Below are 14,391 nucleotides of genomic sequence, written 5' to 3'. Positions count from 1 at the left end.
TATCCAAGTGTGAGCAAACAAAGTTTGCGCTTTGAAAATATCTTCAGGACTGGGGTAAGGTAGTACAACACCAGGCAACTTGTAGCAAAGGTGGACCAAGCTAACATCACTCCTATCTCAGTATCTCCCATAATGCAAAACACATCTCCTTGTGGATGTGTATAATGTTATGCATTAAGGGAAGGGCCACTACCCAGACTCTGGGTAGTTGCCCAGATCTTTCAGTATTTTGTTTATTTCATACTTGTATTTCTCCCAAGTTGCTTTTTGGAAGTTCAAATGAAATTTTCTTTTTTGGGTGAGTCTGGTCATTTTTGGGTTTAGGTTAGTTAATATTGGTTTATGGTCGCTTCTTACTGTGTTCCAAAACAGACCCAGAAAGCTTTGTTGTGAATATCTGGAGACACCATAGTAATATCTAGGGCATCTTTTGTACCACTTCACCCTTATTGTGATTGTTCTCCCGTGACTCAGACAATTACTCATTGTGTACGACTGCCCAAGGCACCAATTTCACGGTGGTGGCCTACAGGACATCCACAAAGTGACAGATGAGGCCTTAAATTGGCTTTCCAGCCTGGACATTGACTTGTAGTTGATGTGGCAGTCGTTATGGAGGAAACAGAAGATCACGGTCCTGTCTCACCACGAAGACGTTATTCTCGTAGTCACTCTCATAGTCCTCGTCATGGTATCAACAGAACTCCTCCTCATGTTAGAAGATGATGTAATGTGCTTTCTGATTAAACCTAGGATACAGCTACATTTATGTTGTGAAGTGTTGTGAGAACATGCAGCCTTGTCATACCTGTTACAGTAGGACGATAATTGCCCCTGGCTTGATTATGACAAGTTACTTTTGCTTTATTTAAAAAAAAAAAAAAAAAGGAAAGACTTAGAAAGCTGGTTGTGCCTTTTATGTAATGAACTTTTATATGTTAAGATTTTCATCATTTGTTGCTGGAAATTGTGATTGTACTCTTCACTTACCAGTTTCATGTAGCCATAAGCATAAATAAATAAGTTTACTGTGGAGGTGATAATCCACTTATGTGTGCAGAATGTAATATGCATCTTATCATTCGTCATATGATGGACAGCCAGCACTTCACAGAAGAGAGGAATGAAATTTTTACCTATCTAGCTTATTCATATACACTCAGGAGGTAGATGTTATCAGACTACAATTGCACAATATTATTAATTTTTTTACGAAGAATTAATTTATACAAATGCATTTGATTATAAATTTTATTTATATGTAAATACTGCATTGCTTAACTTTTTTGTACATACATATTGCTTACCAATTTATCCTTGACTATTTATTAATATCTTATGTACTGCTGTAACATTCGTAAAACCTTTACCTTGTAAAACCGATAATTTTCCTAACCTGCCTGTTTGTTTAGTGAATTCTTCCCCTTGAAGATAAGCTTTGCTTTCAGATTGCCTTTCTTAAAAAAATGTTGTGATATGAAAGTTATTCCTATTTGCTAGATTTAGAGAAACTGTTTGATTGCCTGGAGCTCACACAGTTTATATTTGCACAAGTTTTTCCTTGATATGGAACCAACTTCAAGCGACTAAAAAAGATTTAGCATCTAATGTTCAGTGTATTTTAGATTGTGAAAAAAGGATTTCAGCTACTCTGGATGACAAATTACTGGATATTGTTCTACATGTTTCTAAACAATCTTTAACCCATTCTTATGAAAGACATTCCTGCAGACTGATGCAAAATTATGAATCATTACACTGTAAGCAAAAAATTACTTCTGATAACATCCTACTAATAAATGGATTGTGAATATTTCTGAATGCCCTATGGCTGATGCTGAAACTAGTGTATTGGCTAAAGGCCATGATTTTGTTGTGGTACCTAAATGCATCCTTATCTTGATTTTTTTTTTTTTTTTGTATAACATAGAATGCAATCTGTCAGGACTTTCTGGCAAAAATGCTAATAAACTACGCTTTGAAGTTGCTGCTTTACTTTTTAAAAGCAAATTACCTGTATGTAATTTATTGAGTTCTGAAACCCGTGCACTGTTTTCATATATTTATTTCAAAAGAAGCTGTAGTGGTAATGGATAAGGCCGATTATGAGAGGAAGATAGGCTGCCTTTTACAGGATACCTCCACCTATCAAGAAATTAGTTATAACCCTACAAAAGCACAAACAATTAAATAACCTGCTTGATGAAGTTGTTAGTTGGGATCAAAATACTTTGAGCAAGTTGTACACTCATTTTGGATGAACTCATTTATATGGCCTCCCAAAAATTCATAAAGAAGGTTATCCAGTAAGACCCCATCATGAATTGTATTGACTCTCCCACTTATAAAATTGCTAAATTTCTGTCACGTTTATTAACTGCCCACTGAACAATCCAGATCGTTCATCAAGAATTCCACGAGGATATTCAAATACAGGAGTCAGTTTTGACATTGTTTCTCTCTTTACTAATTCCATTATCTGACACTGTTAATTTCTATATGATGATTACCCTCTTGATATTGCAAAGATTTCTGAATTTGTTATGGAATCAGGATATTTCAGCTGGAAAAACAAGATCTCTAGACAAGTTGAAGGCACTGCCATGGGTAACCCTCTGTCTCAACCTTTGGCAAACTATATTTTGAACCATATGGTAAATACCTTGTTCTCATCTATTCATTGTTTTCGTTATGTTGATGACATTTGGCATCATCAAACGTCTTTGCTATTTGGCCTCATTCTGAGAATGAACTTACCACTTTCCTACAACAGATCAATAGCATTTACCCACACATTCAATTCACAATGGGAAAAGAAAAGGCTGGTAGTTTACTATTCTTGGACATCCTTCTTATGCGCACAGCCTCCAGTGTTTATCGAAAACCCACTTTTACTATCAGATACATTCATCAAAAGTCTGCTCATCACACCTTTCAAAAAATTTGTGTTATGAAGTCTTTAATTAATAGAACACATAATGTGTGCTCCTCTCCCTCAAGCTTAAAACAAGAAGTTCTCACTATCAAAACGATAGTGGAATTTAATGGTTACAACCCTAATCAAATCTAGCGGATAATTGACTCCTATGTTCCACCACCTCAGGAGCCTTCAACAGACTGCAGAGTTCCAATCCCTTATATTTCTAGCATCTGTGAACCACTTGGTAGAATTTTGAACAAATATCATCTCATTCCCATATATTTTCCTATCAACAAAATTTCTCATATGTTGCTATCTACCAAAGACAAACTGTCACCTCTTTCATTAGCTGGCATACCTTGTGAATGTAATCTAACATACTTTGGGCAGACAGGCCATTCTGTGGAAAAAAAGATTAATGAACATCACTATTATATTGAATACATGAAACCTCAAAAGTCTGGTCTGGCACAACATAGTATTGACACTAAACACAATATCCAGTGGATGAAGCTCTTCTTCTCCATAGAAGCAGGTTTAAATATGAACACCTTTTCAAAGATCCCTTTTACATTGGCCAAATCTGAATTGTTTCTCTCTCTCCCCCACCCCCAAAGTTTGGGAGATTCTTATTTTATATAACCATCAAAAATAGTTTTTAATAATATTATTTATTAATATTAATTTCTAGCACATAGCAATAGTTTTTAATTGGGAAACCATGGACCGCTGCATGTACCTTGTCTTCCCTTTTCTTTGATTTGCTTGCTTCTATGCACTGATGATGTACTGTTATTTTCAGTACAAAATATCTGTACTTTCTTTTCATTAAAGCTAATTACTGTGGTTATCTTGTAATTTATTGTTTAACAATAACTGTCAGCACTATTGGAGAAAATTTCCCGTTTCATAGTGGAAACTTTGATTTGTTATTACTTCACTTAAGCAGAAGATGACGATGGAAGTGGCACTTCAGTTTCTTATGTATATGCTATTTGTTTAATGTTGCAAGCATTCTGTATTAATTTTAAGAGGCTTAATATTTCACATTCCAAACAAAACTAAAACTCAGGTATTTTCTTTTTATTTCTTTCATCCTTTTCCCCCACTAATTTTGTTTTTCAGTATGCATTATAAATTAATAGTTTTTTTTAATGAAATTCATGATGTGACCAAGAGCTTTAGTATTGTGATAATGAAATTCACTTCTCACATTTGTGCATCATGGCAAAACATCATTTTTTGGGGCCTCTGACATGCAGAATAATCCATTACCTGAGGCCACCCTTTCTCAAGCTATTCGGATTACACATAGTTCGCTATACATCCATTTCCTTATCCATCTCTTGCTACTCTATTATGGAGCACGAATATTGCAAAACAAGACCTTTTCACAAAACCATGCTCATATGGGTAGAAAAATAATACTGTTCTCAACAGAAGATTCTAGTGTTGTCTACTCATCTTTAGATGTAATTCCTAATCAGTACCTTGATGAACCACACAGGAGATACTAATTAGCCCTGTAAGTTGTTGCATCAATATTAGCAACAACTCACCCTGAAATAAGAGAGGACTAAAGGCCTATTACAAATAAATGCCATATGTAATTTGGAATCAAGAGCAAAGTAATCTGTTGACATTCTTTTAAGATCTGGGGATTGTTATCTTTAGGGAATACTTTATGGAAAAGTTCATTTCCTGAGAACTGGGGTAGGTGGAGTGTAAAATGAATGGGAGTAATAGGTTTGGGGAGGCGACATTTCAAATTATGTGTTATTGTAGATATAACAGAAATGGGGGGGGGGGGGGGGCATGAAGCAAGTTCCATTTACAGAACCCATGGATACAGCTGTAGAATAGAAAATGTAGAAATTGCCCATCTATAAGATGGTGGTTGAAGAAATGCTGTGAGAAAGAAAGAGTGTGGGTTGTCATTTAACTGAAATGCCGTCTTCTGAAACAGCATCAAGAATTTGCAGAGAGACTTTAGGTGTCATCCCACATGTGAGTATTCCAAGGTTAGTATGGCAAATTTAGGATTTGTACAGAGTAAAATAGCTGGACAGATGAAAAGTAAGCTTGAGCAAAAAAAGATAGCAAGCTTTTTAGAAGTGATGTTTTTATTCCAGGAATGGTTTCAAGTAAGAGTCAGTCTAATAAGAGAAATTTGGCCTTGAATGTTACGCATCATTAAAAGTAAGGAGAAAAAGTCAAAACTATGTTTTAGAAGCATTGAAGATGATAGGTTATTATCCAATTGAAGAATGGCATTGAGATTGATTTTTAGGGCACTTATTATAGATGATCTTGAAGCTTGAAATATTTGAGAATTACAAGATTTGTTGTATGATTAGGAGAGTGCTATCATCAGCAAAACTGGAGATAGGATTTGAGGTTAATGAGAGAGGATAATTTATGTATATGAGAAAGAGGATTGAAACATCAGTACCCTGAGTAACACTAGCATTAAAAAATCTGAAGAGATAACATCTGCTACCATTATGTATGCTTGATGATCCCAGAGAAAACTAGCAATCCAATTATAAAGGAGCTAAGGTCATAAGATGACAGTTTGCTGAGATGTCTTTGATGCCAAACCCTATCATATGCCTTGGAAATGCAACAGCATAAGCTTGTCCGTAGCATGTGTCCAAAGGTGGGTGATGTATGCAAAATCAGCTATAGATCTTAATTGGTTAAATCCATATTGGTGGTCATTGATTAGTTTACAGTTCTCCAGGTATCGAAGAAATATGTTGAATACTTTTTTAAAGGAATGTCTAAGCGATCACTTAGTGAATCAGCTATTCCTGTTTATCTGACAGTTTTCTCCCATCTGCTTTCACTAAAGTTATTCTTCCATTTCCTTGGTCTGTTTGGCTGTCTTCTTTTCATAATCTGATGTCACCTTCTTCACCATGGTTGTCACTCTCTTAGCCTACTGTTTAAAGTACTCCAGAGTTTCAGCATTACTTTCCTCACAGTATTTGATACCAGAGTATTTTCTTTTTATGCAGCTCTTGTTGTAAAATGTTACACATCCATTTAGCTCCTGTGCAATTAATTCTCTTAACTTTTGGGATGCAATCAGATATAGCTTCTTTTAGGCTTTTGACCACCTCCTATTGATTCCTCTTACCATGCTTCCAATGCCAAGGGATTGCTGCAAACTGTCTTCTCAGTTTATTATAATCACCTAACTTGTGTGTGTTGTAGTTTCTTGTGCTTCGTCCTAGTCAAAGCTTTTACATACACTGTCAGTTCCCAAATCAACTCTTTGTTACTCTCATCATTTGAAGGCATAACGGTCAACTCATTTATAGCCATTCTCAGGTCCTATTACTAGATCCAGTGTTCTTTACTTCCCTTCACATTTAAGAAGTTATTTCTGAATACTTCTGTAAATTTATATTTCCTTGTCTTAAGAGATTTCTCTACCATCCAGTGTGTACCTCTCATAGTTGAAATTACCCATAATGATAGTTGAGTTGATGAGTTGAATTTGGAAACAACCCCGTCCTATTTCTGCAGTTAATATTTTTCTTTCTTAACAAAGGATTTGCCTTGATACCAAATCCATTCAGGTAGTATCTGAATCGGTTTGGTGTCAGGCAATGAGCGAGTGATGGTAATTGCAATTTCTACCACTTAATGCACATATCCATGCTTTCATGCAATCTTATAGATATCTAGTTTCCCCTGACAATTACTCTTTCACTGATGAGTAGCATCAAAACCATTTAGATACCACTGCATCTTGTATGTACAAATCCTTTTGACTATCAAAGTCACTCTATATATCTACATACTGCAAACTATTTCCACCTATGCAATCACCGTTCTCCTGAACTCACTTCTGCATTACCATAATCATAGATTCACAGTCCCTCTGTAACTTTTATATCCTCTCTCATGCTGTACTTTTCTCCTTTCATCTTCTTTCCTGCAATCATAACATCCACTTGTTCTACTTGCTTACATATTTACGTATTACTTCAGTCCAGGGTCGGTGTGAGAGTATCTGGCGCCACTAGGCAAAGAAAATTTAGGCGTCCCTATACATTGTCTCTATGCAGTAATCATTTTTTCGATACCCAAATTCGATTAGTGCGCCTATATACATCTTAAAAATAAATGTTACAGATTTTAAAAATTTTCTATCTAACTTTTAAAAAATCACTCACCAGCATGAAATAATTTAGTTACCTATTTAAAACATTTTACAAAGTTATTTTTAATGGCATATTACACTACTTCCATGTACACTATGTATACCAGGGTTTCTCAAACTGTGTTCTGCGAGAAGTTCCTGGAATTTGTCATTTTAGTTTTCTAAGCATTTTTTATGAATAAATATTTTATAGTGGAAATATTGTGAGGAGAATAATATTTGAGAATATGTCAAAGCTCAGACCCAGAACGCCTAATATTTGTGTATCGTTAATTTTTACACATCGAAACCTTTCAATATTTGGGAAAGGGAATACTGCTGTTTATGACCGATCATAAAAATTGCCTGCAATTACAAATGGTGGCATATAATATTTTTTGTACAAAATTTTGCTCAATTCTTAAGAAGTAGAATAATAAAATTTATATTCTGAATATGTTTTATTGTCTTCAAGCTTCATGATTTTCCTTTAACCACACCCTGAGACCTGAGACATACCTTCATTCTTTTATAAAAAAAATTAAGGTTCAAAAAAGAAATTTGAGAAACGAATTATACTTTTTCCCATAAGTAATTATATTCGATTAGTGTGTTTTCGATTAATGCGCCTGTTTTAAAGAATGCATTAGGTGCACTAATTGAGGGATTGCTGTATATATATTTTGTGATACTCACACAAGCACACGTACTCCTACACATGTGGATATTTATAAAAATATCATTAAGAACATTTATATATAAAAGTTCATATATAAAATTTATTAATCAAAACCAATACATTTGTAATCTTGAATACAAAAATTATGAAAAATTAATCTTTCGGGCTTTTGCTTTGGCAAAGTTTTGAATTAATTCATCTATATTGATTGTAGATGCAATTTCATGCTCTACAGATATTATTGCTAGACCAGTGAGTTGTTCCTGAGCCATCGTAGAGCGAGTGTAAGTTTTTGTAAGTTTTAATTTCGAGAAACTCCTTTCTGAATTTGATACTGATACTGGCAATGTCGAAAAAATTCTCAGAGCAATAAACACATTTGGAACACTATTTTCTAAATTATTTTTGCATATGTATGACAGGACATCTAATGAGGAAGTATTTTCTGGAATTCGCCTTGCTATTATTTGTAATTCACTACATAAATCTGTTCCGTCAATATCTCTAGAATTATCATGTATTAAATAATTTTCCAATATCAAACATTTTTTAAGCAGTTCTGCTGAAGTAATTTTTTGAAATTCATGTATATTTAAAAGAAAACCAAACTTTTCGTTAATTGTAGACAGGTGCTTGAATTTTTCACCAACAGATGCAATTGCGGTATCAATAATTGAAAAATAAAAATCTTTAATCCTTAAATTTTTGTTTAAAATCTGTTATGAATTCATCCTCTGCTTCATACACAAATTGTTTCTTTTTTTTCTAAGTCTAACTCTTTCTTGTTCAAAATTAGGCGTTACATTCCAAAATTTTTTTTAGATGTAACACCTAATTTTTTTCTGCATCTGTTAACATCTTTTCAAATTCATCCTCATTTCAGATTTTCATTAAGAAATTCTTTGTATCATTAATACAATTTATGGCACCATTTATATCAAGACTTGTATTCTGAAGTTGTTTACTTGTAAAGTTTATTTCAAAAAGTATATTATACCACATTACTAAGGATGTGAAAAATTTGAACTTCCTTAAAGTTTTAAGAAGACTACTTGCATCTAATTTCATGGTATTTCTACTTAATCCACATAAACTATCATCTTGAGATATTTCTTGCAGTGCTTCGCAAACTTCGGACAAATTATATCTTAGGGGCTTTAATGAGTCAATTCGACTCTCCCATCGTGTATCACAAACTGGTTCGAGTGTAAAATTACTTGTCTTTTGAGGTATTCCCATCGACGAGTCGAACTGGAAAAAAATACATATAGATGATGTACCACGTCAAAAAATGCTGTGCCATCTAAAGTATTAGCAGTGCAATTCACTATTAAATTTAATGAATGTGAACTACAGGGTACATACATTGCCCATGGGTTAATATTTGAAATTCGTCGCTGCACACCTTTTACATCACCTTTCATATTACTGACGTTATCGTATCCTTGACCTTGTAAATCTCGTATTGGTAATGAAAATTTGTCTAGAGTTCCTAGTATTTCATTTGATAAAAATTCTCCAGTGGTATTTTTTATTTCTATAAATCCCAAAAAGTATTCTTTTATAGAAACCGTGCTATTACTAGTGTCTACAAATCGAGGTACTATGCTCATTTGTTCCATCTGACCAATGTCGGACGTACAGTCAATAATTATGGAATAATATTTTGCGGCAGCAACAGATTATATAAAATTTTCTTTTTTATCGCATTGGCGAAGATGTTTATTTCATTTTGAATATCTTTTCCAGGATAATGCACATATGTATCTTTTATTCTTCAAAGGTGTTCATTCATTATTGGATCAAACTTTGCTAGAAATTCGACACATTTCAAAAAATTTCCATTTCCATGCGAAAACGATGTCTCATTTGTTCCTCGAAATGATAAATTTTGAATAGCTAACATCTGAACTAAAGCAAAGAGTCATTCTAATACTTGCACCCAATGTTTCTCCTCATTTCTAATAACTAGTACGTTCTCTTCATCAATGGTTTTCTTTTCTTTTATTCGAATTTCTAATTCTTTCCACTTATGGTAATTTTCAACGTGTCTTTGACTTTTTTCATGCGCAGCTAAAATAGAAGCATTTTCCCAGTCCCTCAATCCAGAATCAGCAAGGTTAATCTGCCATTGATCAAATAATAAACAGCAGAAGCAAAATGCAGAATCCGTGGCTTTTGAGTACAATAACCACAGATGCTGCATTGTCTCGCCATTAAATAGTCTTAGAGTGTAACGAGTCATTGAAAATCTTCTATTATTATCTTTCGGAAAATCAAAATTATGAATCTGTTCGGTTCCATGTTCAACTAATAGTTGACGTAATCGATTGATATTGGAAAATTTTACAGGACACCAAGTTGCTGGATCATTATAATTTAAATTTATAAAATCAAATCCTTTTATGATTGGATCTGTAGAACAACCAGCTTCAGAATCAACTATACTCATGTGATCTATAGATTTCTCCTTCGATGTTTTAATCCAATTTTTGGTATCTGTAGAATTCTCCAATTAATTAATCGAAACTATAGACGAATTATCCAACGAATAATCTTGAAGATTTTCTTCTTGTATGTGATTACAATCTTCTTGGCAAAGATATTTTAAAAATGCACCTTCTTGTTTTTTCAATCTTTCTTCTTTTATTACATCCACTGTGTCCTTTGATGAGAATCATAACTAGCCTAGATACCAGAAAATCTTTTGATTTCAGTAAATTTGTCCAGTTGCTCTGAGGGCTTTTGTTCTATGTTATGTTCATTTTTCTCTGCATTTTCCCTATAACTTTGAAATTGGCTGTGTTCTTGAGGGAATTAGATCTTTTTTTGTTAAATTATCATTCTGTTAATTCACTTTAATGCTGTCTAAAATAATGGTGAAACAGACCATTTCAGTATTATTGGAAACCTCTCAACTAGTAATACCATTGTGGATTCTTTCATTGTTGATCCATGGGGAGTGATTGTACTTTCTACTTTTAGATAAATTCCATGGAAAAGTTGGAAGAAACAGGATTACTCAGTTCGATTATGTCTGATAGATATCATGATTTTTCATAATGATATGCAAAAGGACTTTGCTAGATCCTACTGTTGTGGTCTGTTTGCAGTTAGGTAGTTGATATCTCTTTGGCTACATTCAGCATGCAATGGTGAAAAACCTCAAACTTTGCAGCTAATGCTCTATTATAGACCTCTAATCTTTATTGATTCTCCTTATCACATTTGGAAGAATATGTCCTTTACCTGAAATGCATGGATTTGAATCTTGCCTAGAATATTAAAAGAACTTGTCAACTGCAGTCACTACTCCTCACCTCATGTGGATTGGGGAAGGGTTGATGATTTTTTTAATTCAGTAGCCAATGGATAAGAAGTTGTTGTGTATATAGTTGCTATATAATTTAAAAAAATAACAAGTCCTTCCCCCAATCTATGACCATCTCAAAAGGATTTTAGGAAGGCCATCACATCCCCTATGTCTACCATACATCTGAAACAATAGTCAAGTCCCTTAAAGAAATATAACCTCTGCACAGCCTTTAAGCTTCATTAGCTACCCTCATTTCACTAAAGATCAGACAGGTAGACCAGCCACCATCAGCATAAATGAACACAAAAAATACATTGGCAATTATGACTGTTGTCAGTCTGCTTGTAGACTGTGCATTGGATACTACTCATAGGATCAACTAGGGGTGAGAGAAAGAAACAAACAAACAAAAAAAACATTCTCCATTGCAGCAAATTTAGAAAAGAAAGACTGCTTAGAATCTGCAGCTGCCCTCAGAAATCAGCCTAATTTAAATAAATATGGATGCAAGTCCTTGACTTCCTGGGAGTGTCAGGGAGTCAAGGACTCATCGAAGAAGGACATACATCACCCATACCAACTGTCATACCTTCTCTTAAACTCATTCATAGTAGATACCATCATCACTTCAACAGGCAAACTGTTCCACTCATTCCCATTTCTGTGCAAGAAAAATCTAGTTCTTACCCCTTTCTTAAATGTGCACAAACTTAAATTACTGAGTTTTTTCGCAACCAAATGTTGGTAATGAACAACACAAATAATGCAGTGATAAGACATATGGCATTGCTTTTTGAAATAAGCAGGTAACCTGCACCAGCAATCTCTCATTGATCGTGCTCCATCATTTGCACAAACATCTTTGTTAAGTGGAATTTCATTTTCTTTTAGAACTACTCAGCAGTATGAAATATTGATGTCACTTTAGTATCTGTTTTTAGTTACATTGCAAATCACTCGCGAACCAACCTTTCAGTTTTTATAAATAAACTTTTTATTAAAAAAAATAATAATTGACTCATCCAGCTATAATGCTTATTCCTTAGTATGCTGCAAAATCTCTCTCTCCAGCATTTTCAGTCCACTGCTGGACAAAGGCCTCCAGTTCTTTCCATCTCTCTCTCTCTCTGTTCCTGGCTATGGATGACCACTCATTTCCCACAAATTTCGACAGTTCGTCACTCCCTCTTCTTTTAGGATGACCTTGGCCTCTTTTTCCTTCCTATGGAATCCACTTCATTAGTATGGTGGGCCATTTCTCATCTTCTCTTATGGATAAATGCCCAGCCCATTTCCACTTCCACATTTTTAGCTATATCTTCTTTGTATATTTCCACTAAATTATTGCTCAGAAATCATCTTCATTATATCACGTGGTAACTTATGTAAAACAGTACTCAGAACTTCATTCGCTGTTATTTCAATCAGTAATGAAATATTGTATGATGCATGCAAACCATAAGTGTTTTATTTCAAAGTATTGCAAAACATGCTAAAATTGCTGGCCACTTTTGAACTTCATTCACTTGAAGTGGTTGGGAAAAAAAGTATACTTTGTTAGGAAATGCTGTCTTTAGATGTTTGGTCAGTCTAGAATGCATCATTGCCTTATTAAAAAATTGTCTATTAGATGCATTGGCAAATGTTGGTTTATTATTCAATCCATACTTGAGATACTCCAAATTATATTGTTATCGTTTCTTTGATTTTATATTCTGAAATTTAATTTAGGAATTTAATGATTAAATTTTAATGAAATAATATTACAATAAATGCACATGTATCACAATACAAAAGTAAATACGTTATCAAAGCAGTAACCAACCAACAAATTGTTATTGAAGTTTTTAGTATTTTTTATATTATATTGTGCCATGAACTGATAAAAAAGATGGTTACGTTCCATGCAGTAATTAAGTGGTGTGGCTTATTCATTCCCAATAGTACTTAACTTTTGCAACCACACGACCTCACCTCTCCACACTGTCATCAGACTGCTATGTGAACATTATGTGAATGAAAATACTATGTGAATTTTTACTAATGAAAACATTATTAGGTGAGGGAAATTTATAGTATAAAATATTTATATATATATAACTATTTAGTTGAAAAGCTTTGAAGGTGATAAGAACACATCTTCAAATGTGATTTGAAGAAAGTTATAAAACGAGCCGTCATCACACTAAGAAGAATCTACTCCCTCTGACCATGTGCTGCCTCTTGGCATTTCCCCAGCCTCTCCCAGTCCCCCCCCCCCCCATGATTTGGGAACCAGTAATCTAATTATAGTGAGCCAATAGTACTAGCATATAGTAGGTTTAAAACCTTTTACAAATGTGATTGTCATTGAAAAAAATCTAATATAATAAATTAATCATGAATTGTAGTATTACTAAGTAAAAACTTTATTATTATTTCAATGAATATTTTTATTATTTGATTCTGTTTAAGAACAATGTGGATTATGATGAGAAGAGAAAAAAGAGACAGAAGACATTTTAAGAGAATGAGATTTCCTCCATTTGATGATGAAGAACCACCTTTAGACTATGCTGATAATGTGTTAGATGTGGAGCCTTTAGAAGCCATTCAGATGGATTTAGATAAAGATGAAGATGCACAAGTCATTAAATGGTTTTATGATCACAAACCGCTTATGGATACTAAGTAAGTTACAGTAGTGGAGCAGAAGTTTTAAATTATTCTTTAATAGATAGCATAATATGCATTAATAGTTCTTGAAAATCATACTGTGTATATATTTAAAGTTTATTTTTGAGAAGGGTGAAGATTTAAAAAACATAAACTAAAACTAAAAACAAATACTAAACAGAACATGTTAGTAAATGTTTAACTTGTGGTTGCTTGGATAGATTTGCAAAACACAGAACTCTACACATTTCGGTGTTTAGTGTAAGCATTTGTGCAACAAGAGTTTAGTAACTTTTTTTCTCTCTCTCACTTGCCCTTTCCCTTCTCATCATCAAATTCCTGGCATGTACCGTCTAAGGGTGTACAGGATGTTATGATAATACTACATGGAAAAAATTGCACCATTACTGACTTCTGATCAACTTTTCTCCACATTAATGTTTTATGTGCCAAGACTAATATAGTTTTCTACCATCACACTGTCACTGCTTGTTTCATTTATCTAGAATATTTTTATCTTCAGTCTTATTATTATTATTAAGAAAGACCTCCAAGGAGTCATCGAGAGAGGCCACATACTACACACCAAAACTGGTTAAAAGACATTCCTCAAAGCATGGAGTAATTGCTTCAAAAAATTGCTAAATGAAACAAGCAGTGATAGCACT

At 33.8% G+C, this 14,391-nt stretch overlaps 1 protein-coding gene across 1 annotated transcript in view; it reads left to right on the top strand.

Annotated features, from left to right (window-relative positions):
• The window catches only part of Prp8 (pre-mRNA processing factor 8), a 411,861-nt gene that overhangs the window by 49,883 nt on the left and 347,587 nt on the right, over window positions 1-14,391 (top strand). The window contains exon 5 of the mRNA XM_090407427.1: window positions 13,523-13,738. Within this exon, the coding sequence (XP_090263553.1) occupies window positions 13,523-13,738 (216 nt within the window). The remainder of the gene's footprint in view (window positions 1-13,522; window positions 13,739-14,391) is intronic.

This window comes from Typopeltis vanoorti, chromosome 17, assembly GCF_054136105.1.
Source record: "Typopeltis vanoorti isolate ZY-2024b chromosome 17, IOZ_Tvanoo_1.0, whole genome shotgun sequence".
Taxonomy (NCBI): Eukaryota; Metazoa; Arthropoda; class Arachnida; order Uropygi; family Thelyphonidae; genus Typopeltis; species Typopeltis vanoorti.
The sequence above is the reverse complement of the archived record's forward strand: the minus strand, read 5'-3'. Positions and strand labels throughout refer to the sequence as shown.